Here is a 24243-nt window from a genome sequence, read left to right on the forward strand (position 1 = left end):
CAACTTTTCTATAACTTGAAAATTATTTCCAAATATAAGTTAAAAAAACAAACACTCCTTCAAATGTTGAGAGGGTTATAAAGCAGCATACATGGATGCATTAAGTGTTCAGTGAACATGATGTGTGTAATCTACTTTCAAATGAATAGAAAATACAAGGTAGATACACAGACAGCTTGATAAAACAAGTGGGGCAAAATGTTAATAGGTGGCAAATCTGGGTATCTAGGTGGGGATTATATTGGAATTCTCTGTATTGGTTATATACAACATTTCGTAAATTTGAAATTATTTCAAAATTAAAAGTTTAAGAAAAAAAGAATTAGTGTTCAAGCTATAGTGGGGAACCATGGATATGGTTAGTCCAATGGAGAAGTCAGAAAAGAGTTCACAGAAGAGATGCATCTTAAAGGAAGAATGGGGAGAAAGAATATTAGAAAGAGCCAGAATAAGAAAGAAGGCACAAAACAGCACGGTAAGTGCAGGAAACTTAAAGTAGTCCTTCCTATGCAAGAATATAAGCCACAAAGATGGGAACTGATGAGAATGAGGCTGCAGAGGAAGGACAGAACATAGAAGGCAATGAATAAATTGCCTTTATGCTTTATATATGAAGTGCTTTAGGTTGAGAAACAATATGATCAGATTTATGCTGAGAAAGGAAAGACTCCAGTACTGAAGAATGAAACTGAGGTGATAGGTCAGAAATATGCAGAAGAATTAAGTTAAAAAGTTGCTCCAAAGTCTAGGAGAAAGAAATTATTACTACTAAAAATACAGCAAAATATAATAAAATACAGCAATGGGAATGGAGAGAAGGAAAAATGTTCCAGAGAAATTCAGTAAATGTGATCAACAGAACTCAATGGACTATTACATAAGTAAAATGAAGAAGTTTCGGCCTGGGTATTGACTGAGGTTGTGTCATTAACAAGAAAAGAGTAAACAGGAGAATGGTGGGTTGTTGGGAGGTGATGAATTCGTTTTGTTGCCTCTGAAATATCTGTGGGAATCTAGAATTAGACACCTGGATTTGAATACATGGGCCAGAAGACAGGCTGTAGTTACAGCCTGTATCTGGTGATACAGCTTGAAAGATAATAGTAAACAGGCTGAAGAATAAAGCCACAGCAATTAATGAGACCACCCATGTTGAGTATGTAGATTAAGAAGAGAAGAGGCCCAAGGAAGGAATCCTGAGGAAATACAGCACTTAAGAAATAGGTCGGAAAAGAAGAGACAGCAAAAATAACTGAGATGACAGTCCAGAAAGCAGGAAAACTAAAGACAAGGATATGAAGAGTTTAAAAAATATCATTTTACCAGAGCCAAGTACTGCAGAAATGAAAATTATCCATTTAATTTAGCAATTAGTTGACCACTGATGATCCTTGCCAGGACAGTTTCACTAGTAATGTTGTGGGTTAAGGGGCAAATGGAATACAGAACTCCTACAAATCAGTAAGAAAAAGGCTAGCAACCTAATAGGAAAATAATACGAAAGATGTTTATAGGCAAGTCACAAGAAAACTAGAACAGCCCATAAACATATGAAAAGATGCTCAACTAATAATTAGGGAAATACAAAGTAAATAAGATATAAGAAAACACCTTAGCAAAATTTTCTGAGAATATCAAATGTTACAGAGAACTGGAAAAATGGGAATTCTCAAATACTGATGGTGGAAGAACAAATTAATAATGACCACTTTGGAAAATATATTAACGTCTTTAGAAAAAAGCTGAAGATATGGGTATCCCATGAACATACAATTCCATTTTTAGGGATATATCTTACTGGTTCTCAAAATTTAGGGGGCAACACAATCACCTGGAGGACTTGTTAAAATACAGATTGGTGAACCTATCCCTAGAGTTTGTATTTTGGACAAGTTTTTGGGTGATGCTACTGCTGCTGCAATCCAATGCCCTAGAAAGACTCGTGCACATGAGCAAAAGGAAATTACTAGTCACTGTAGCACTATCAGTAACAGTGAAAAACCTAAGTATTCCTTAGAAAAGAAGTGGGAAAACAAATTGTTGATATGCTCATATAGAATTTCGTTTGGCAGTTAAAGTGTATAAACAAGATTTCCCCTTTTCCACATGAATAAATACCAAGAACATTGTGTTGAGTGAAAATAAAGCTAGTTAGGAATTATATAAGCTAAAAATACACAACTATTCTTCATAACAAATATATATTGTAACACCAACGTTGAAACTGGGTTAGTTAACTTTGAGGGAAAAGTAGAGTGAGCTCAAGGAGAATTTAATGCTTTATTTTCTTAGTAGAAACAAGGGTTTAATGTTTTATTTCCTTAGTAGAATAATCTGAAGCAAATATGGGAAAATATTAACATTAGTTAAATTTGGGAGGTAGGGACATGGGTATTGGGGCGTTCTTTTTTTGTCTAAAATAATCCACAATTCTTAAAAAAAAAAGTACCATTAAAATAGCTGACACATTAAACTTGAATAGCTTTAAAAAAAGAGTAAATGGCTGGTTCGGAAGTACAGACAGGGAACACTGCTCGTTAAAAATTCTTGGCCATGAAAGGGAGGAAAAAGGTAAAGCAGTAGGTATAAAGATGTTAGGACCAAGGGAAGGTTTTACATTTTTTTCCTTTTTAAATGTAAGAAAGGATCAAGAATGCAGGTAGAAGGGCAAGTGGCCGCAGTGGGCTAGAAACATCTTGAGAAAGAAAAACAAGGTTGGAGGATTCACACATTCTGATTTTAAAGCATATTACAAAGCTACAATGGTCAAAACAGCATGGTATTGGCAAAAGGACAGATATACTGATCAATGGAATCAAGATGAGAGTTCGGAAATGAACCCTCATATCTATAGTCAAATGATTTTTGACAAGCCTGCCTAGTCCACTCAACTGGGACAGAAGTCTCTTTAGCAAACGGTGTTGGGAAAACTGGATACCCATATTCAAAAGAATGAAAGAGGACTCCTATTTCACACTTTATACAAAAATTAATTCTAAATGGATCAAAGACCTAAACATTAAAGCAGCTAGGATCATAAAACTCCTAGAAGAAAATGTAGGAAATCATCTTCAAGCTCTTTGTGGTAGGAGGTGGTTTCTTAGATGTTATACCCAAAGCACAAGTGATATAAGAAGAAATACATAAATAGGATCTTCTCAAAATTGAATACTTTTGTACTTCAAAGAACTTTGTCAAGAAAGTGAAAGGCAGCCTACTCAATGGGAGAAAATATTTGGAAACCACATACCCAATAAGGGTTTAATATCCAAAATAGAAAAAGGAAGCCTACAACTCAACAATAAAAACATAAGCAGCTCAATTAAAGAATGAGCAAAAGACTTTTCCAAAGAGGAAATACAAATAGCTAAAAAGAACATGAAAAGATGTCAACTTCACTAGCTATTAGGGAAATGCAAATCAAAACCACAATGCAATACATTTCACACCTACTAGAATGGCTATTAACAAGAAAACTACAAGTGCCAGAGTGGATTTGAAGTAGGAACACTTATTCATTGCTGGTGGGAATGTAGAATGGTGCAGCTGCTTTGGAAGACAGTTTGGTGGTTACTCAGAAAACTAAGCATAAAATTTCCATATGATCCAGCAATCCCGTTGCGCAGTATATATAGTCAGAAGAACTCAAAGCGGGAACACGAACAGACACTTGAACACTGATGTTAATAGTGGCACTATTCACAATTGCCAAAAGATGCAAACAACCCAAGTGTTCATCAACTGATGAGAGGATAAACAAACTGATATATACATACTTTGGAATATTACGCAATTGTAAGAAGAGATGAAGTTCTGTTGCATGCAACAACACAGAGAACCTTAAGGACATTCTGTTGAGTGAAATAAACCAGAAACAGAAGGACACAAAAGGACAAATGCTGCATGGTCTTATTAATATAAACTAATGATAATAAGCAAACACTGGGAGTTAAAATCTACAGTGTAGGTTGCCAGGACATAGAAAGAGGACAGAGAATGGGCAGATGAAGCTAAAGGTATACAGAAATTTTAATAAGGTTGAATGTAAATGTTTGGAAATGGATAGAGGTGATGGCAGCACAATACTGTAAGTGTAATAAACAGCACTGAAAGAGCAAAATTTGTAGAGCATAGAAATCCAGAATTGAAATGTGTGTCACTGATCTTTAACCAATAACATAAAATTCCCCAGAACATTTCTTATCAAGGAACATTTCTGGAACATAACCACCCACTCATAGAGTAGTAAGTAATACAATACCTTCTAAACTATTTCCAGTCCTCTAGCTCAATGGTCCTTAATCTTTTTTAGTTCAAAGATCCTTTTGAGAATCTGGTTAAACATGGAATCTTACCAGAGAAATATACATAAATATGCAAAATTTACACATAACTTCTACAGAAATTCATGGACCCTCTGAAGCCTATCTACAGGCTTGGTAGAGAGTAAGTACTTAATAAATAAGAGTGAAATCATTCCAAAGCAGTCTTTTAGTTGATCTCACATACCTCTCTAGCTTCAATGCTAAAGGTAAAGTACAATTTACCTTTCTGTACTTGACATTCTTCACAAACTGGCTGTTTATACTGCTTCAAGCAGATTTTATGTATGCTTTCTATCATCTATGATTTTGTTCACCATCTTGGCATAAGCTCCTAACTCTAGGGATATGCCCTTCCCCTTCCCTTTACCCATCCATATCCTTCATAACCTTAAAAACCAACTGATTATTTGCCTTTTCCACTATTTTTCTCTATTTCAGCCTGTGTCACTTCTCCCTCAATTACTATTACATTTACTGAATGTATCAAATGTCTGGTAATTATGCTTTGGCCTGGAGGTTTTGTTATTGTTGCCGCTGTCTATAGTAAACTGTAATTTACTTTTTAAAAAATAACTTATTTATTAAAAAATGTACTCAGATATTGTCAAATATCCCCTGGAAGTCAAAATTGCTCCTAGTTGTAAAATACGTTTTTAAAGTAAAATTTATGTAGACCATAATTGACTTGAGTACTTTGCAAGGGGGGGCAAATTTTTCTTTTCTTTTCTTTTTTCATTCCATTAAACAGCTATGATAAGGAAGTCAGAACTGTTAAACTAGGCAGTTCTCTTAGCCATTAAGGGAAGTAAATGGTATAAAAAAGCTCTTTTCTCATTAATTTGCAATTGTTAGTACCACAGTTTCAATGGGCTACAAATGTTTTTTTTGGTTCCAAATGTATCAAACAATTCAGTGTGTAAGAGCTTATATAACAACAGAGGTTTTTCTTATCTGGAATACTAAAATGATTCAAAAGAAAAATGATTTTCCTTTATATAAGAGATTAAGAGCATGAAACCAAGGCAGTTGTTTTTTGTTTGTCTGCTCATCTTCATCTCTTCTCCAAAGAAATATGAGGTGACTGTATCCAAGTAATATTTCCGTATTCTGGTGGTAGTAATTGAGTGATATTTTATTATGGTGCTGTATCTTAAGCTAAAAAACATTTCTCCTAAAATTTAATTATTTTTAATGTGTTTTTTTTTTAGGGAAGTTGTATATCATGCATAAAATAGACATTCCATATACCATACCACCCTACTAACATTTTGCTTTAGTGTGGTACATTTGTTAGAAATGATGAAAGAATATTTTTATAATTCTACTATTAACTACAGTTCATGGTTTACATTAAGGTTCATTGTACTGTACAGTCCTATGTTGTTGTTTTTTTAAATTTTTATTCTAGTAACATATGGACAACCTAAAATTTCCCCTTTTAACTACATTCAAATACATAATTCAGTGCTGTTAATTATGTGCACAATGTTGTTCTATCACCACTATCCATCAACCCAAACAGAAATTCTGTACAATTTAACCATTAACTTCCCATCCTTACCCCCACCCCAGCCCTAGGTAGCCTATATTCCACTTTCTGTTTCTACGAATTTGCTTACTCTTAATTTTTCATATAAGAGAAATCATATAATATTAGTCCTTTTGTGTGTGGATTAGTTCAACAAGGTTTATTTATGTTGTAGTATATACCAGCACTTCACTTCTTTTTATGGCTGAATAATACTCCATTGTTTGGATATACCAATTAATCCATTCATTTGTTGATGAACACTTGAAGCTGCTTCTACCTTTGGGCCATCGTGAATAATGCTGAGATGAACACTGCTATAAATATCTGTCCAAATCGTTGCCTTCAGTTTTTTGGATATATACTTAGGAATGGAATTGTCAGGTTATTCGGTAATTCTTATGTTTAATTTTCTGAGGAAGTGCCAAAATGTTTTCTACAGTGCCTATTTCATTTTACAGTGCTATCAACCATGTATTTACCCAATTTCTCCACATCCTCGTCAATAACTGTTATATTCAGATTTTGAAAATAATAGCTATCTACTGGGTATGAAGTGGCTCATCACTGTAGTTTTAATTTGTATTTCTTTAATGGCTAACGATGTTGGAGCATGTATTAGTTAGGGTTCTCTAGAGAAACAGAATCAACAGGGAACACTTGCAAATATAAAATTTATGAAAGTGTCTCACGTGACCGTAGGAACGCAGAGTCCAAAATCCACAGGGCAGGCTGCGAAGCCGATGACTCCAATGGATGGCCTGGATGAACTCCACAGGAGAGGCTCACCAGCCAAAGCAGGAATGGAGCCTGTCTCCTCTGAGTCCTCCTTAAAAGGCTTCCCATGATTGCATTTAGCATCACTAATTGCAGAAGACACTCCCCCTTGGCTGATTACAAATGGAATCAGCTGTGGATGTAGCTGACGTGATCATGACCTAATCCTATGAAATATCCTCATTGCAACAGACAGGCCAGCGCTTGCCCAATCAGATGAACAGGTACCACAACTTGGCCAAGTTGACACCTGTCCCTAACCATGACAGAGCATCTTTTCCTATACTTCCTGGCCATTTGAAAATCTTGTTTGGAGAAATGTTAATTCAATTCCTTGGCCCATTTTTAAAGTGGATTATCTTTTTGTTGGTGAGTTGTAGGAGTTCTTTATATTTTCTGGATATTAATCCTTATCAAATATATGGTTTTCAAATACTTTCTCCCGTTCAGTGGGCTTTTTTTTTTTTTTCAGTTTCCTGAGAATGTCCCTTTAAGGCACAAAAGTCTTTAATTTTGACAAAGTCTATTTGATCTATTTTTTTTCTTTTGTTGCTTGTGCTTTTGGAGTAAAACTCAAGAATTCTTTGCCTACTGCAAAGTCCTGAAGATACTTGCCTGCGTTTTCTTGTAAGAGGTTTATAGTATTAGCTCTTATATTTAGGTCATTGAACTATTTTGAATGAACTTTTGTATATGGTGAGAGGTAGGGATTCAATTTCATTCTGTCTGTGGATTTCCAGTTGTCCCTGTGCTATTTATTGAAGAGATTATTATTTACCCTATTTTGGCACTCTTGCAAAAAATCAGCTGTTCATAGATATGTGGATTCTATTCTTTTATATTTTATATTCTTTTAGATTATTAAAAATAGAACTGATTTCTTGATTTCCCTTTCAGATTGATCACTGGTGTACAGAAATCCTACTGACTTCTGTATGTTTATCTTGTATCCTGCAAGTCTGCTGAATTTATTAGTTCTAGTAACTTTCTTGTGGATTTCTGGGGACTTTCTACATATGAGATCATGTCATTTTCAAGCAAGGATAATTTGACTTCTTTCTTTCCTACTTCGATACCTTTTACGTCTTTCTCTAGCCTGAATGCTCTGGCTAGAACCTCTCGTACAATGGTGAACAACAGCAGTAACTGAGTCTCCTTGTCTTCTTACTGATCTTTCAGTCTTTCACCAATGAGTATATCTTCTATGAGTTTTTCACAAATGCCCTTTACTGTGCTGAGAACATTCCCTTCTATTCCTACAGTTCTGAATGTATTCATGAAAGGATGCTGGATTTTATCAAATGCTTTTCCTGCATCAATTGAGATCACCACAGGTTTTTCCCCCCTTCATTCTGTTCATGTGGTATATTACACTGATTGATTTTCTAAAATTAATCCTTTCTTGCATTCCTGGAATAAACCCCACTTGGTCATGGTGTATAATCCTTTTAATACACTGCTGGATTTGGTTTACCAGAGTGTTTTGAGGATTTTTAAATTTGCTGTTAATCTTATTGGGGACCCATTGTATGTGATAAGTTGACCCTCTCTGTCTTTTCTTTTGTTGCTTTTGCTTTTGGGGTAGAATTTAAGAATCTTTTGCCCACTACAAGGTTCTTAGGATACTTCCTTATCTTTTCTTGTAAGAGGTTTATAGTATTAGTTCTTTTTTTGAATTTTGAATGAACTTTTATACATGGTGAAAGGTAGGGATTCAATTTCATTTTTTTGTCTGTGGATTTCCAGCCATCCCAGCCCCATTTATTGAAAAGATTACTGAAATTGGTTTGATAATTTAGGTATAATGTGTTTTGGTGTAGATCCCTTAGACTCTACCCTGCTTGAAGTTTTCTGAGCCTCCTGGCCATATATACACAAGCCTTTCATCAGATTTGGGAAGTTTTTGGCCATTATTTCTTCAAATACTTTTTCTGCCCCTTTCTCACATCTTGTCCTTCTGGAATGTAAGTTGATATGCTTGATGGTGTCCCACAGATCCCTCAGGCTCTGTTCATTTTTCTTCACTATTTTTTCTTTCTTCTCCTAACACTGGATAATTTCAATGGTCTTATCTTCAAATTTGCTGATTCTTTCTTCTGCCTGTTCAAATTTGCTGGTGAGTATGTCTAATGAGTTTTTAATTTCAATTAGTGTACTTTGTAGTTCTAGAATTTGTTTAGTTCATTTACATAATACCCAAATCCTTATTTTGTTCAAACTATGTTTTCCTAATTTCCTTTAGTTCCTTGTATAATTCTTTTAGCTCAATGAACATATCTAAGACAGCTGACTTAAAGTCTTTGACTAATAGCTCCAATGTATGAGTTTCTTTGGGAATAGTTCCTTATAAATTCTTTGTTCCGGAGACTGGGCCAAACTTTCCTGTTTCTTAATGTGTTTTGTAATTTTTTGTTGTTGTTGAGAATTAGATGTTCTGACTATAATGTTGTTATAACTCTGGAAATCTAGTTCTCCCACTCCTCTGGGATTGCTAGTTTTATTTGTTTTTTTGCCATTATTATGGAAGGCTGGAGCCATCAATTTGTGACTTTTCCAAACTACTTTCATTCCCAAATGGGGAATACAAAGAAAAAAGAGAGAAGAAAACAAACCAAACAGGTACTGCTTTTTAAGGCTTCTTTGCAATTTTGCCTGAGGGTGGTTGGAAAAATGGCTGCCCCCAGAGCCAGCACCCTAGTGATCTGAAGGAGCTGATCAAAAGCAGCAATAATAGATCAAAGCACACACCCTAGGATTTTAGAGGACTAGGTCTTTATAGCCTACCCTGGCATCAGTAAGCTGCACCAGGAGCCTAGACTGTAGTCCCCACTGCTGCCTGCCACAGATTGGGACAATAATGGACGTCTTCTAACACCAGGCTTAAATAAAGTATGAAGGAAGTACAGTAGGTCAAGAATTACGGAAACCAAATTCCAAGTAAAGGAAATAACACGGACAAGACCATGGAACAAAGGGCCACAAGAAGACCTGTCTGACCAGAAAATGAGTTTAGATTGGGGCACTTCAGGCAATGAGTTTGGACAGACTGTAGAAGCCAACTGCTAATTACCAAGGTAGGGAATTACAGGATTTCAAAACTAAAAGGAACTTTTGTGATCTTATATTCTCTATTTCCCACCAAGAAATAATCCTAACTCAAGTGATTTGATATTTGAGTTCTACCATATTCCCTCATTAAATAATCCTTAAAATCAATACAGAAAACGAAATGGACCATCAACTTTTCTATTATATTTCTTACGCTACCAATGTCTTGACTGAAACTTTCTCCTTTTGTCCCTTTTCTTCCTTCTTCCTTAGTTGATCCAATGTACCCTTTGAAATGGTGTATTTGCCAGTTATTTGCAGGAGACATTCCTTCCGATGTGTTCTCCTTCCTGCTCATGTGCTTTAGAGCTTTAGCTATGTTTTGGATATCAATTAATAGGCTATATCAGTTCTTAATTTTGGTTTCAGTCTACTTTGGGGAAGAAGTTTCTTTTCTAGCTTGTAGTTATCTGTGTTACCACTAGATGGACTATGGGAGAAGGTGATTTTAACTACAGGAATGGCTCAAAAGAGTAAAAAAGGAGATAAAAATTCAAGATGTGTACAAAAGCTGGGCTTGTCATTATATTCGTTAACTTTAGAAGTATAAGTGACTAGCAACAAATAACACTGTTCACAGTAAGAGAGAAATACTGTGTGTATATCTTCATTTAGACCACTGGATATATGATTTTCTTTTCTTTCCTCCTGGGGTGGGGGTGGGGGTTTGGGGACAAAAAGAAATAAATTCCTTGAAGGTAAGGAATATACCTTACCCTTCTTTCCCAATATCCAGTACAGATGCATGGTTCATAATGAACACTCATCAAATATTTGCTGAACAAAGGCATTTGAACTGTGGGTGAATAATTACTCTTAATATATCTGCCAAGTAATTAGCTAGAAACTCAAAGGTATATCCAACTAACCAAAGATGATTCTGTCTAAGCTGTTTAACATTAATACCTATAGCGAATTAAGACTTACTATATATAGCAGCTAGAAAAAGAACCAAGGAAGATTATCAGAAAATATGACTGCAATTATTTATTAATTCCTATTCTAAAGAAACATTAACATGGAAAAAAGGGGCAGAAGGGGGCAAGGGTGTCACTCTCACCTTCTGATTACCCTGGCCCCAACCAATTCTGTTACTGAAGACCTAACTTTAGATTTTGGTGAATGGTGAAATATCAATGACAGTGATGAAAAGGGGAACTTTCTAGAATCCTGAGTATGGGAATTACATCTCTATTAAAATGAGACTATTTCCTTAATTTTACCTGACTCCTTTGCTTTAGTACTAAAGATATACCCATTTTTCTCATTTCATCATTTTAATTAAATACGTACAATTGTTGTTTTTCTTTTATACTGTCCTATCTATTCCATTTCCTTCAGTCAAATCTACTTTCAAAATAAATTCTGTTGGCCTAATTCTCTTTTTTATCAGCCTCTAAATAATTGTAACTAATCACTAGGTACTCCATTAAACAAATGTCAAATTTCCTCTCTTCAAATGTCTACATAAAAATCTTAGATTAGTAAACATTATATAGTAAAATTTAAATGCATAAAAATGTAAATGCAGACTTATTTTTAAAAATCTATCAATGTGAATACTCTAAGAGTTACTAATCTGTTCAGGAACATGCACGTACCTTTCGACATAAATTCAGTGACAATGTAAATTGGCTCTTCAGATACAACGGCATATAGTGGAACAAGTTTATCATGTCTTAACTTCTTCATGATCTGAGCCTCTTGCAGAAAAGCTTCTGGCATCATTGTACCTGGTTTTAATGTTTTGATTGCTACTTTTGTAGTTCCGTTCCATGTTCCTAAAGAAGCAACACATTTTACTATTTTTATCTATAGTCAAAGAGATTTTATAACAAATGTCAGTGAACAGCAGTTACCTTAAATATTTAGCCATATTTTACTTTATCATACATTGTGGCATTTTAATCTATGGCTAAACATCACACACATGCAAAAAAGTTCAAGTTTCTTACCCATCCATACTTCACCAAAACATCCTTGTCCTAGTTTAACCTCTAGTCGCAAAGATTCTCGAGGGATTTCCCAAGCATCTTTTGCTAGACCTTGAGTCTGGGGTTTCACAGTTGGACACACAGTTGTCAACTTATGGCATAAACCATCAGCATGCTCTAGATAAATGAACAGACTATACTGTAAAATTAATTACTCACAAAAATAAAGGTCCATGTACCAATGTTTTAAAAAATTTCATTGTAGTAATGTGCTATCAGTTTAACTCTAAAAGCATATACACAAAAAGGAAGTTGTATGTAAAAAGCAAAACACATGAAATGTATATAAAAAGTGAGACATCTTGTTAAGTATATTTTTAAGTTATTAATGGAATACTTACCATGTTCCAGATATTGTGCCACTTCAGAACTTTATAAATATTTCTCACATATATGAGGCCTGGAAAATTTTGGCAACTTTCCCAAGATCACACAGCTAGGCAATATGAAGCTGGGATTCACATCAATGTCTGTCTGCCTCCAAAGTTGTGCTTTTAACCACTGTGCTTTATTTCCTTGCAAAGATAATACTACCATCATTTGTTGTTTCTAATAGCCACTAATTTAAGAGTCATAAAAACAATCAAGGAAAAAGTCCTTCCTTTAAGGGACTGATTTTTAAATCAGGGAGATACAAAGTCAGGGAATCCCAGATTCATAATACTTTGACTTGTGAGTCCTGCTTTTACAGTCTTTCTTACCTCAACAAGCAACCTCAAAAACTCATATTCTAAACAAGTACTATTACAACTGTGGCCACTGTCTAGTAACACTTTTGATGACTGTCAAGACGGATAGTGACTTGATAGAGTCAATTTGCAACTAGCTATTATTAAAGAAAAAATTACCATGGAAACTTCTTCTCCTCTGGTATTAATCATTTAAAGACTTTCAGATACATCTATGTATCAAATTGGCAGTAAAAGTTTTGAGACAAGGCTATTATTGAATACTTTCAGAAGTCCTTGAAAGACTAAAGTACATCTATAGTGGCATGGGTTGATTTGTACTCTAGGAAGTCTTAAGGGGTGTAGCCCATGCAAAGGAAGGAAACCTAAAAGGAGATCTGGCATAATTTATTATGCTAAATATTTAGTTTTACTTACTTAATAACTCGCTGTAAATAAAACATTTGCTTTTATTTTCCTTTTATTTATTTTCACAATCTATCTTGGCATTTACATACTATAAAATAGAATGCCAATGTAAACACTATGAGTATTAAACAGTCAAATGACTCAAATAGTGATAGTCTGATTTTAATGTATCATTCAAGAACTCAATTCAGGTATTAAGTTACGATTGCCTATTCTTCATTTCCTAATCAGAATACAACAGATATTTATTGAGTGCCGATAATGTGTAAAGTACCGTACTAAACCTTAAGAAATATGAAGACAGATTTTATCCTCATAAAAGAGGACACGTGGAAATAACTTTTATAACAGAAATATTCACCTACCTGTGTAGTGTTTCACCAATTTCTGCAGAGTATCAAATTGTGCTCTGGTTGTGATGTAGTATCCACCATTGTCAAGTTTCCTAATTTTGTAGTGTTTCACATTGTCACCTCTTACCTCATCCCAGTCACGAATAGAGAGGGAATAAGCACCTAGGGGAAAAAAATGAATACTTTTATGATATCTTTCTCAAAATATTGCCGCTGAAAATTTTTATAGTTATATTACTGTATCAACATCCATACCTTTAGTTGTTTCACTCTCTCTTACCAAGAAAATACCTCGTTGATTCCCAGGATTCAGAAGTAATCTTTCAGCATCTTTTCTCCCCATTTTGCCAAAATACCATCTGGAAAAAGTGAACAGTGCTTTACGTTGGAAAGGCATAAGGGTCAGAAAAATTATAAAGAAGTATCGATAAGTATGGAGTAGCGTGGAGAGGATGACAAAGAACAGGGCAAAGAATGCTAACTAAAATTTTTAAATTTAAATCAGAGATAGCTTAAAATATAACAAAACACAATTAAAGATTTATTAAATAGCAATATTACAAAAATTAAAGTCAGAATACATTCTATCACAGTATTTCTATGTATTGGCTATTCAGTATGCAGCAGACACAGTAACAGTAAAAATGTAGAAGGAAGGGAGCAAAGATAGACAAATGCTTTCAGTTAGTGGCAAGTGGAAATATTAAGACAACAGTAAGAAAAACAGGTGGTTTCCTGGCAGGTGGTCATCTATCTCTATTTAGTAAGATACAAGTATATCAGACCCAAATCATTAGGAATTCTAAGTTACTTCAAATCTTAAAGTTTTATGAATAGAAACGACAGTTTCTGTTTCTTGGAATTCACAGAATAGACAAAAGATCAAAACACAAAATAGGAAGGCACAGTGTAACTGTGTAACAAGAAATAATGTACTGTGTTAACTGTGATACAAAAATGAAGTGGTATTTATGGATGCTGGATAAGCAGTCTGACCTAAAAAAGTATGCTTTTGCATTAAAGGTGAATTTTAAGCATTTCATTTTTTTTTCTATTTGTTTACTTCATATTTTTTATTTTTTAAATTTTTATTAATAAAACCAATCAACATACAATATGAACATTCTTTTAATTTCATCGTAGTTATATATTCAGCCTCATGACCATTTCTTAGAACATTTGCATCAATTCAGAAAAAGAAATAAAAACAGAAAAAAAATTCATACATACCATACCCCTTAACCCTCCCTTTCATTGATCACTAGCACTGCAATCTATTAAATTGATTTTAACATTTGTTCCCCCTATTATTTATTTTTAATCCATATGTTTTATTCATCTGTCCATAAGGTAGATAAAAGAAGCATCAGACACAAGGTTTTCACAATCACTCAGTCACATTGCGAAAGCTATGTCATTTTACAATCATCTTCAAGAAACATGGCTACTGGAACACAGCTCTACATTTTCAGGCAGTTTTCTCCAGCCTCTGTTACACCTTAACTAAAAAGGTGATATCTATTTAATGCATAAGAATAACCTCCAGGATAACCTCTTGACACTGTTTGGAATCTCTCAGCCACTGAAATTTTATTTTGTCTCATTTCTCTCTTCCCCCTTTTGGTGAAGAAGGTTTTCTCAATCCCTTGGTGCTAAATCCCAGCTCATTCTAGGATTTCTGTCCCACATTGCCAGGAAGGTCCACACCCCTGGGAGTCATATCCCATGTGGAAAGGGGTAGGGTAGTGACTTTGCCTGTCATGTTGATTAAGAGAGAGAGGCCACATCTGAGCAACAAAAGAGGTTCTTCTGGGGGTGACTCTTAGGCCTAATTTTAAGTAGGTTTGACCTATCCTTTGGGGGTTAAGTTTCATATGAACAAACCCCAAGATTGGGGGCTCAGCCTATTGCTTTGGTTGTCCCCACTGCTTGTGAGAATATCAAGAATTCTCCACTTGGGAAAGCTGAATTTTCCCCCTTTCTCACCATTCCCCCAAGGGGACTTTGCAAATACTTTTTTTATTCACTGTTCAAATCCTTCTGGGATTTCTCAAGGCACCATTCTGGACATACCTACAGAATCTCATGCCCTATTCAAAGTTCCTTGTACTTATGATGTTCAATTTAGCTGTCCACATAAGTTTGGAAATGCACAAGTCAAACTATAAATTTTGTACCAAATAAACATTTTTTATTTAGTCTCATAAAAGTCAAAGTTTTAAAATATTAATTAGCATCTATTTTCAATACTCTGCATTATTGACATTCCTTTGTTCTTCCTCATGCAAAACATTTTTAAATTTGTACATTTAGTCACTATCATTATACACTCCAGACATTCCAAGATTATACCCTCTCAGTCTTTATTGTATATTTTTCCTTCTGATTTCAATGATAGAGGCCTCCTTCCTCTATCATTGTCACATTCAGCTTCATTCAGTGTTTTAACATTACTGTATGACAGTTAGGTAGTATTGTGCTGTCCATTTCTGAGTTTTTATATTCAGTCCTGTTGCACAATCTGTATCCCTATAGTTTCAATTACCCAACATCTACCCTAATTCTATCTCCTGATGACCTCTGTTCTTAACTGAAATTATTTAAGTTCATTCATTAATGTTAGATCATATCAGTGAGACCATACAATATTTGTCCTGTTTCTGGCTAATCTCATTCAGCATAATGTCCTTAAGGTCCATCCATGTTGTTGCATACTTCATAACTTTATTTTGTCTTACAGCTGTATAATATTCCATTCTATGTATATATCACAGCTTGTTTAGCCACTCATCTGCTGATGGACATTTGGGCTGGTTCCATCTCTTGGCAATCGTAAATAATGCTGCTATAAACATTGGTGTGCAAATGTCTGTTTGTGTCTTTGCCCTCATGTCCTCTGAGTAGATACCTAGCAATGGTATTGCTGGGTCATATGGAAATTCTATATTTAGCTTCCCGAGGAACAGCCAAACTGCCTTCCACAGCGGTTGTACCATTTGACATTCCCACCAACAGTGGATAAGTGTGCCTCTTTCTCCACATCCTCTCCAGCACTTGTCATTTTCTGTTTTATTGATAATGGCCATTCTGGTGGGTGTGAGATGATATCTCATTGTGGTTTTGATTTGCATTTCCCTAATAGCCAGGGAAGTTGATCACCTTTTTATGTGCCTTTTGGCCATTTGTATTTCCTCTTCTGAGTAGTGTCTGTTCAAGTTTTTTGCCCATTTTGTAACTGGGTTATCTGTCTTTCTGTTGTTGAGTTGAACAATCGCTTTATACATTCTGGATACTAGACCTTTATTTGATATATTGTTTCCAAATATTGTCTCCCATTATGTAGGCTGTCATTTTACTTTCTTGATGAAGTTCTTTGATGCACAGAAGTGTTTAATTTTGAGGAGTTCCCATTTCTTTCTTTAATGCTCGTGTTTCGGGTGTAAGGTCTAAGATTTATAAGATATTTCCCTACATTTTCTTCTAACAGTTTTATGGTCTTAGACCTAATGTTTAGGTCTTTGATCCATTTTGAGCTAATTTTTGTATAGGGTGTGAGATATGGATCCTCTCTCATTCTTTTGCATGTGTATATCCAGTTCTCTAGGCACCATTTATTGAAAAGACTGTTCTGTCCCAGGTGAGTTGGCTTGACTGCCTTATCAAAGATCAATTGTCCATATATGAGAGGGTCTATAACTGAACACCCTATCTTTATGCCAGTACCATGCTGTTTTGACCACTGTAGCTTCGTAATATGCCTTAAGGTTACATAGCGTGAGACCTCTGACTTCATTTTTCTTTCTCAGGATACTTTTAGCTATTCGGGGCACCCTGCCCTTCCAGAAAAATTTGGTTATTGGTTTTTCTATTTCTGAAAAGTAAGTTTTTGGGATTTTAATTGGTATAGCATTGAATCTGAACATCAATTTAGGTAGAACTGACATCTTAACTATATTCAGTCTTCCAATCCATGAACACGGTATGCCCTTCCATTTATTTAGGTCTTCTGTGATTTCTTTGAACAATTTCTTATAGTTTTTTCTGTATAGGTCTCTTTAGTTAAATTTATTCCTAAATATTTTATTCTTTTGGTTGCAATTGTAAATGGAGTTTTTTCATGATTTCCCCCTCAGATTGTTCATTACTAGTGTATAGAAACACCACACATTTTTGAGTGTTGATCTTGTCACCTGCCACTTTGCTGTACTTATTAGCTCTAGTAGTTTTGCTGTGGATTTTTTGGGGTTTTCAACATATACTATCACGTCATCTGCAAACAGTGAGAGTTCTACTTCCTTTCCAATTTTGATGCCTTGTATTTCTTTTTCTTATCTAATTGCTCTGGCTAGAACTTCCAACACAATGTTGAATAACAATGTTAACAGTGGACATCCTAGTCTTGTTCCTGATCTTGGGGGAAAGTTTTCAATTTTTCCCCATTGAGGATAATGCTAGCTATAGGTTTTTCATATATTCCCTTTATCACCTTGAGGAAGTTCCCTTCTATTCCTATCTTTTGAAGTGTTTTCAACAAGAAAGGATGTTGAATGTTGTCAAATGCCTTTTCTGCATCAATCGACATGATCATGTGGTTTTTCTGCTTTGATTTGTTGATATGATGTATTATATTAATTAATTTTCTTATGCTGAACCATCCTTGCATACCTGGGATGAATCCTACTTGGTTATGGTGCATAATTCTTTTAAAATGCTGCTGGATTCGATTTGCAAGAATTTTGTTGAGAATGTTTGCATCTATATTCATTAGAGAAACTGGTTTGTAGTTTTCTTTTACTGTAATATCTTTGTCTGTCTTTGGTGTGAGGGTGATGTTGGCTTCATAGAATGAGTTAGACAGCTTACCCTCCTCTTCAATTTTTTTGAAAAGACTGAGCAGGATTGGTACTAATTCTTTCTTGAAAGTTTGGTAGAATTCACATGTGAAGCCATCTGGTCCTGGACTTTTCTTTTGGGGGAGCTTCTTAATGACTGATTCAATTTCTTTACTTGTGATTGGTTTGTTGAGGTCATCTATTACTTCTCAAATCAATGTTGGTTGTTGTTCATGCCTTTCTCGGAAGTTGTCCATTTCATCTACACTGTTGAGTTTTTTAGCATAAAGTTGGTCATAGTAGCCTCTCATTACTTCCTTTATTTCTGTGGGATCAGTGGTTATGTCTCCTCTTCTATTTCTGATTTCATTTATTTGCATCCTCTCTCTTCTTCTTTTTGTCAACCTTGCTAAGGGTCCATCAATCTTATTGGTTTTCTCATAGAACCAAGTTCTGATTTTATTGATTTTCTTGATTGTTTTCATGCTCTCAATTTCATTTATTTCTGCTCTAATCTTCATTATTTCTTTTCTTTTCTTGCTTTGGGGTTAGTCTGCTGTTCTTTCTCTAGTTCTTCCAAGTGGACAGTTAATTTTTCAATTTTTGTTCTTTCTTCTTTTTTGATATAGGCATTTAGGGTAATATATATATATCCCTCTCAGCATTGCTTTTGCTGCATCCCACAAATTTTGAGGTGTCATGTTTTCATTTTCATCTGCCTTGAGATATTTACTGATTTCTCTTGGAATTTCTTCCTTGACCCACTGGTTGTTTAAAAGTGTGTTGTTGAGCCTCCATAGATTTGTGAATTTTCTGGCATTCTGCCTATTATTGATTTCCAACTTAATTCCTTTATGATCTGAGAAAGTGTTTTATATGATTTCAATCTTTTAAAATTTATTGAGACTTGCCTTGTGACCCAGCATATGGTGTATCCTTGAGAATGATCCATGAGCACTTGAGAAAAAGTTATATCCTGCTGTTGTGGGGTGTAATGTTTTATAAACGTCTGTTAACTCTAGCTCATTTATTGTATTATTCAAATTCTCTGTTTCTTTATTGATCCTCTGTCTAGATGTTCTGCCCATTGATAAGAGTGGGGAATTGAAGTCTCCAACTATTATGGTAGATGTGTCTGTTTCTCTTTTCAGTGTTTGCCTCATGTATTTTGGAGCATTCTGGCTCGGTGCATAAGTATTTATGATTGTTATGTTTTCTTGTTACATTGTTCCTTTTATTAATACATAATGTCCTTCTTTGTCTTTTTTAACTGTTTTATATTTGAAGTCTAATTTGTTGGATATTAGTATAGCTACTCCTGCTCTTTTCTGGTTGTTATTTGCATGAAATATCTTTTCCCAACCTTTCACTTTCAACCTATGCTTATCCTTGGGTCTAAGATGTGTTTCCTGTGGATAGCATACAGATGGGTCCTGTTTTTTAATCCTGTTTTTTAATTTACGTCTTCTGATTAGGGAGTTTAATCCATTAACATTTATTGTTATTACTGTATGGGCAGTAGTTTCTTCTACCATTTTGCCTTTTGCATTTTACATGTCATACTAATTTTCCTTCTTTTTACCTTTACTGATAGTCTTCATTTCTACACTCTTCCCCACACCACTCTCTCCTGTCTTTTTGTATCTGTCTCTAGTGTTCCCTTTCATATTTCTTGCAGAGCTGGTCTCTTGGTCACAAATTCTCTCAGTGATTTTTTTGTATGAAAATGTTTGAATTTCTCCCTCATTTTTGAAGGAAAATTTTGCTGGATATAGAATCTTGGTTGGCAGTTTTTCCCTTTTAGTAATTTAAATATATCATCCCACTGTCTTCTCGCCTCCATGGTTTCTGCCGAGAAATCTATGCATAGTCTTACTGGGTTTCCTTTGTTTATGATGGATTGCTTTTCTCTTGCTGCTGTCAAGATTCTCTCTTTCTCTTTGACATCTGACATTCTAATTAGTAAGTGTCTTGGAGTACGTCTATTTGTATCAATTTTGTTTTGGGTAAGCTGCACTTCTTGGATCTGTAATTTTAAGTCTTTCATAAGAGTTGGGAAATTTTCATTGGTAATTTCCTCCATTAGTTTTTCTCCTCATTTTCCGTTCTCTTCTCCTTCTGGGACACCCACAACATGTATATTCATGTACATCACATTGTCATTCAATTCCCTGAGTCCCTGGCCATATTTTTCCATTCTTTTTCCTACATTATCTTTTGCTTGTTGGATTTCAGATGTCCCATTCTCCAATTCACTAATCCTATCTTTTGCCTCTTGAAATCTGACACTGTAGGTTTCCCTTGTTTCTTTCATCTCTTCTACTGTGCCTTTCATTACCATAAGTTCTGTGATTTGTTTTTTCAGACTTTCGATTTCTTCTTTTTGTTCATTCCTTCCCTTCTTATATCCTCACTCAATTCACTGATTTGATTTTTGATGAGGTTTTCCATGTCTGTTTGAACATACTGAATTAATTGTTTCAACTGTATCTCATTTGAATTGTTGGTGTGTTCCTTTGGGCCATTTCTTCAATTTTCCTAGTGTGATTCGTTATTTTTTGCTGGTGTCTAGGCATTTAATTACCTCAATTAGTTTATTCTGGAGATTGTTTTCACTTTTTTTTTTCCCCTGGGATTTTATTGCTGCATGACTTTTTTGTCTATCTGTTCTTTGACATTCAGTTCAGCTTATTCTGAACCTCTAGCTTAGGTTTTGTTTAACAGATCATAATTTTTCCGTTCTTGTTTTCTTAGAAGTTTCTTGCCCTGCCTATATGGTGCCTTTTATCCCCCCTTAGGAGAGTCTACTTAGTTTTTATAGACCCCCGCCAGATTTTCCCAGACCAAACTGGCCTTCTGTAGGGAGAAAAGAGTCACCTGCTTCAGTTTTCCCTGAGGGTAAGACCTAACAGATTGAAAGGCTTTCTTAGGAAGCCTCTGGGCTCTCTGTTTTTCCTATCCTGCCCAGTATGTGGTGTTTGTCTTCCTGCAGGTCCCACCAGCATAAGGTGATGCGGTACCTTTAACTTCAGCAGATTCTCCCTCCTGTGGGCGTGGCAGAGACAGAGGAAAGGTTGTAGTCTGGTTTTAATTGCTTCACTTTTCCAGACCCTGGGGTTTGAACTCCTTGAGGGAGGGATTCCACCTGAGCTGTGCCCTATCCCTTTCCTGGGGAAGGCACAGGCTCCAGACAAACACTTAAACAAGCTTAATTCTGCCTATGCCTGGGGCAGTGGAGCCCAAGAAGCCTTGCAGCTGTATCCAAAGAGCAGTCAAGCTGTAGAAACACAATCACCAAAACGAAAGAGAAAAATCTTTTCCAGAGCAGGACCCCCGCTCCTTGGGTTTGCCATTCAAGAGCTTAAGTTGGTATATTGCTCTGTGTATCTCCAGGTGCTACATGATTCCTCCTTTCCTTCAGGAGCCAGACCTTTTTCAAATCCAAAAAACCTGTTTTTTTTTTTTCTTTTTCCATCAGCACTGTCCCCTCTGCACGGGGCAAAAACCAGCGACCTCCTCTTTTACTCGAGGTTCAGCTGAGCTAGGGCCTATTTTTAGTAGTCAGCATCTGTTAATTAATTCCACAATTGGAGTTTGGTTGCGCTCAGCCCCTGCTGCTGGTAAACGCTCTTTCCTTCCCCATCTGGGAAGCAGCCTGTGTGGGAGGGGCGCCGGCCACCACGGCTTGGGGAACTCACAGTTCTGGGTGGGCTCGCAGCTGCTCCAGATGGTCCAGCCTGGTGTATGCTGTTTTTCTGGCCACTGACATGGCCCTAGCAGTTGTTCTGTACTGTTACTGGCTATTTATTAGCTGCTCTGGAGGATGAACTAAATCCCACACCTCCCTAAGCTACCATCTTGGCCCCCTCTAGACATTTTATTTTGAAATTAACTCAAGTTGTTCTGTACTGTTACTGGCTATTTATTAGCTGCTCTGGAGGATGAACTAAATCCCACACCTCCCTAAGCTACCATCTTGGCCCCCTCTAAACATTTTATTTTGAAATTAACTCAAACTTACAGAAAAGTTGCAAGAATAGTATATAGAAGTTCCATATACTTTTCACCCAGGTTCCCCAGTTGTTAAGATTTTATCACATTTGCTCAATCATCTATTCTGTCTCTCTCTCTATATATATATGTATATATATCCACACCTGTGTGCATTTATATTCTTGTTCCTGAACCATCTAAGAGCAACTTGTGAATAAGCCAAATCATTACCCCTAAATACTTCAGTGTATACTTCCTAAAAGACAAGGTCACTCTCCTACATAACCATAGTCTGACCACCTAAATCAAGAAATCAACACGACACTGATACAACACTACTGAAGGAAGTGTCTGAGAGTGTGCAGAACATAAAAAGGGTTAATATTATTTTAAAAACAAGTGAAATAAGAAAGGCTAGAGACTAGGTATAACTTGGACTATTATTAATGCAGATTCAATTATGATATTATTCTAAGCAGATACTAGGACATTGGTTATTAATTTTCAAGTAACAGCTTCTATTAATATGATACATTATCTGTGACTGGCATGTAATTGCATGTGCATAAAGTTGTGGCTAAGTAGAATGTGCATTACAACGTTTTAAAAATAAAAAGAATTAATAAAATATGAAGTAATGTCTTACTCTTCTGCCTGAATGGAATCTGCCGGTGCTACATAATTGCTAGGGATATAACCATTCTTTCCTGTAGCAATTGATCTTGCTTCCCACCAGTCTCCTTCCCTGCAACACATAAAACAAAAATCACTACAAGGTAGAATATTTCCCAAGATACAATACATTGCAATGTTGTATCTGAAGTAGATAAGAGGTATTACTTTCATTTTTAATTTACACACTAAATTTGATCAAGAATTAGACTGAAAGAATAAGATTCAAAAATAGGTTTCATGATTTGAGACAATAAGACTAAGCAAAGCATAACTGCTCCAAACTAAATAACACACTAACTTTAGTTATAAGATCACTTTTTACATTAGTCTTTCAACATAAGAAAATAAATTATGCTGAATAAAGCAAATTGGGAGGCAAATCTTTCAAATTACTCAGTTTTGACCAAATACTTTCTTTTTGAACAGCTTTTATTGAGATATAATCTGCATACCATAAAATCCCCCCATTTAAGTAGTACAGCTTAGTGGTTTTTCATTCTTTTTTATTGCCAAATGCTTTTCTTTTCAAGAGTGCATAAAACTGTAATATACTTTTGTAGCCATTTAGGAGGAAAAAATCAGGATGCCATACACTCTTATGGCCAAAAGAACTGATGAAGGGCAATAACAGTAAAATACTGAATTTCTAGAATAATGTATATTTACAAAAATGTTATCCATAAATATCCAAATAAGATTAAAATTAAAATACAAGTCAGAATATAAGATCTATATGTAGTCTATAATACACAAGCCCTAACTTTTCCAAAATCAATTTGAAAGGAACAAATATTGTCATCTCTTATGAGGAAGATGTAGATACCATATCTTATACAAATACATGTAGATACCATATATATATATATATTCCATGAGTTTTTACTTTAACAGTGATAAGTACTGAAAATGTACTATTTAAACTGAAATTTTTCAAATGCCCAAGATGAATTTGCTCCCTAGAAAATGACATGGAAAACTCTTTGATAACACAAATAGTTATAAACTCATAACTTGGTTTGTAGTTTCCGAGTATATATTAAGTACTTTCAGATACACAACCTGAAAACTTTGCATTTGATTCTACTAAACATCCATTGATTCATTTAAGCATTTATTGGGTATCTATAAAAGTGACAGACTTGATCATAGGGTGTGCTTGAAAACAGACATAAGAAGATACTTCTTGCCGTCAAGGAAGTTCCAAGCTAGCAGGGTTTCTCAACCTTGCATTACTGATAATTTGAGTTGGGTAATTCCTTGTTTTGGGGTGCTGTCTTGTACACAGTGAGATGTTTAGCAACATCCCTGGGTTTAGTATATTCACAGTTATGCATCCATCACCACCATCAATTTTAGAACATTTCCATCACTCCCCCAAAGAAACTCCAGTTAGTATGGGAAGGTGGATGCTAACAAGTCAAAACAGGCTGGTGATTTATTAAACACTCAAACGTACTATTCTGAAAAAAAAAAATAGAAAAAGAAAAAGAAACTCCAGTCATTAAGCAGTTATTTCCCTCTACACTTTCCCAGCCTCCTAGCTCTTGACAACCATTAATTT

General features: G+C 35.3%; 1 protein-coding gene across 3 annotated transcripts in view; it reads right to left on the reverse strand.

The window, feature by feature from the left end:
- The window catches only part of YES1 (YES proto-oncogene 1, Src family tyrosine kinase), a 100668-nt gene that overhangs the window by 25541 nt on the left and 50884 nt on the right, over positions 1–24243 (reverse strand). For all 3 annotated transcript variants that reach the window (XM_077135860.1, XM_077135861.1, XM_077135862.1), the window contains exons 4-8: positions 22654–22752; positions 13438–13541; positions 13195–13344; positions 11694–11849; positions 11340–11519 (exon numbers count right to left, since the gene is read on the reverse strand). In XM_077135860.1, the coding sequence (XP_076991975.1) occupies positions 11340–11519; positions 11694–11849; positions 13195–13344; positions 13438–13541; positions 22654–22752 (689 nt within the window). The remainder of the gene's footprint in view (positions 1–11339; positions 11520–11693; positions 11850–13194; positions 13345–13437; positions 13542–22653; positions 22753–24243) is intronic.

The sequence above is a fragment of the Tamandua tetradactyla genome, chromosome 18 (genome assembly GCF_023851605.1).
Source record: "Tamandua tetradactyla isolate mTamTet1 chromosome 18, mTamTet1.pri, whole genome shotgun sequence".
NCBI classification, from domain to species: Eukaryota; Metazoa; Chordata; class Mammalia; order Pilosa; family Myrmecophagidae; genus Tamandua; species Tamandua tetradactyla.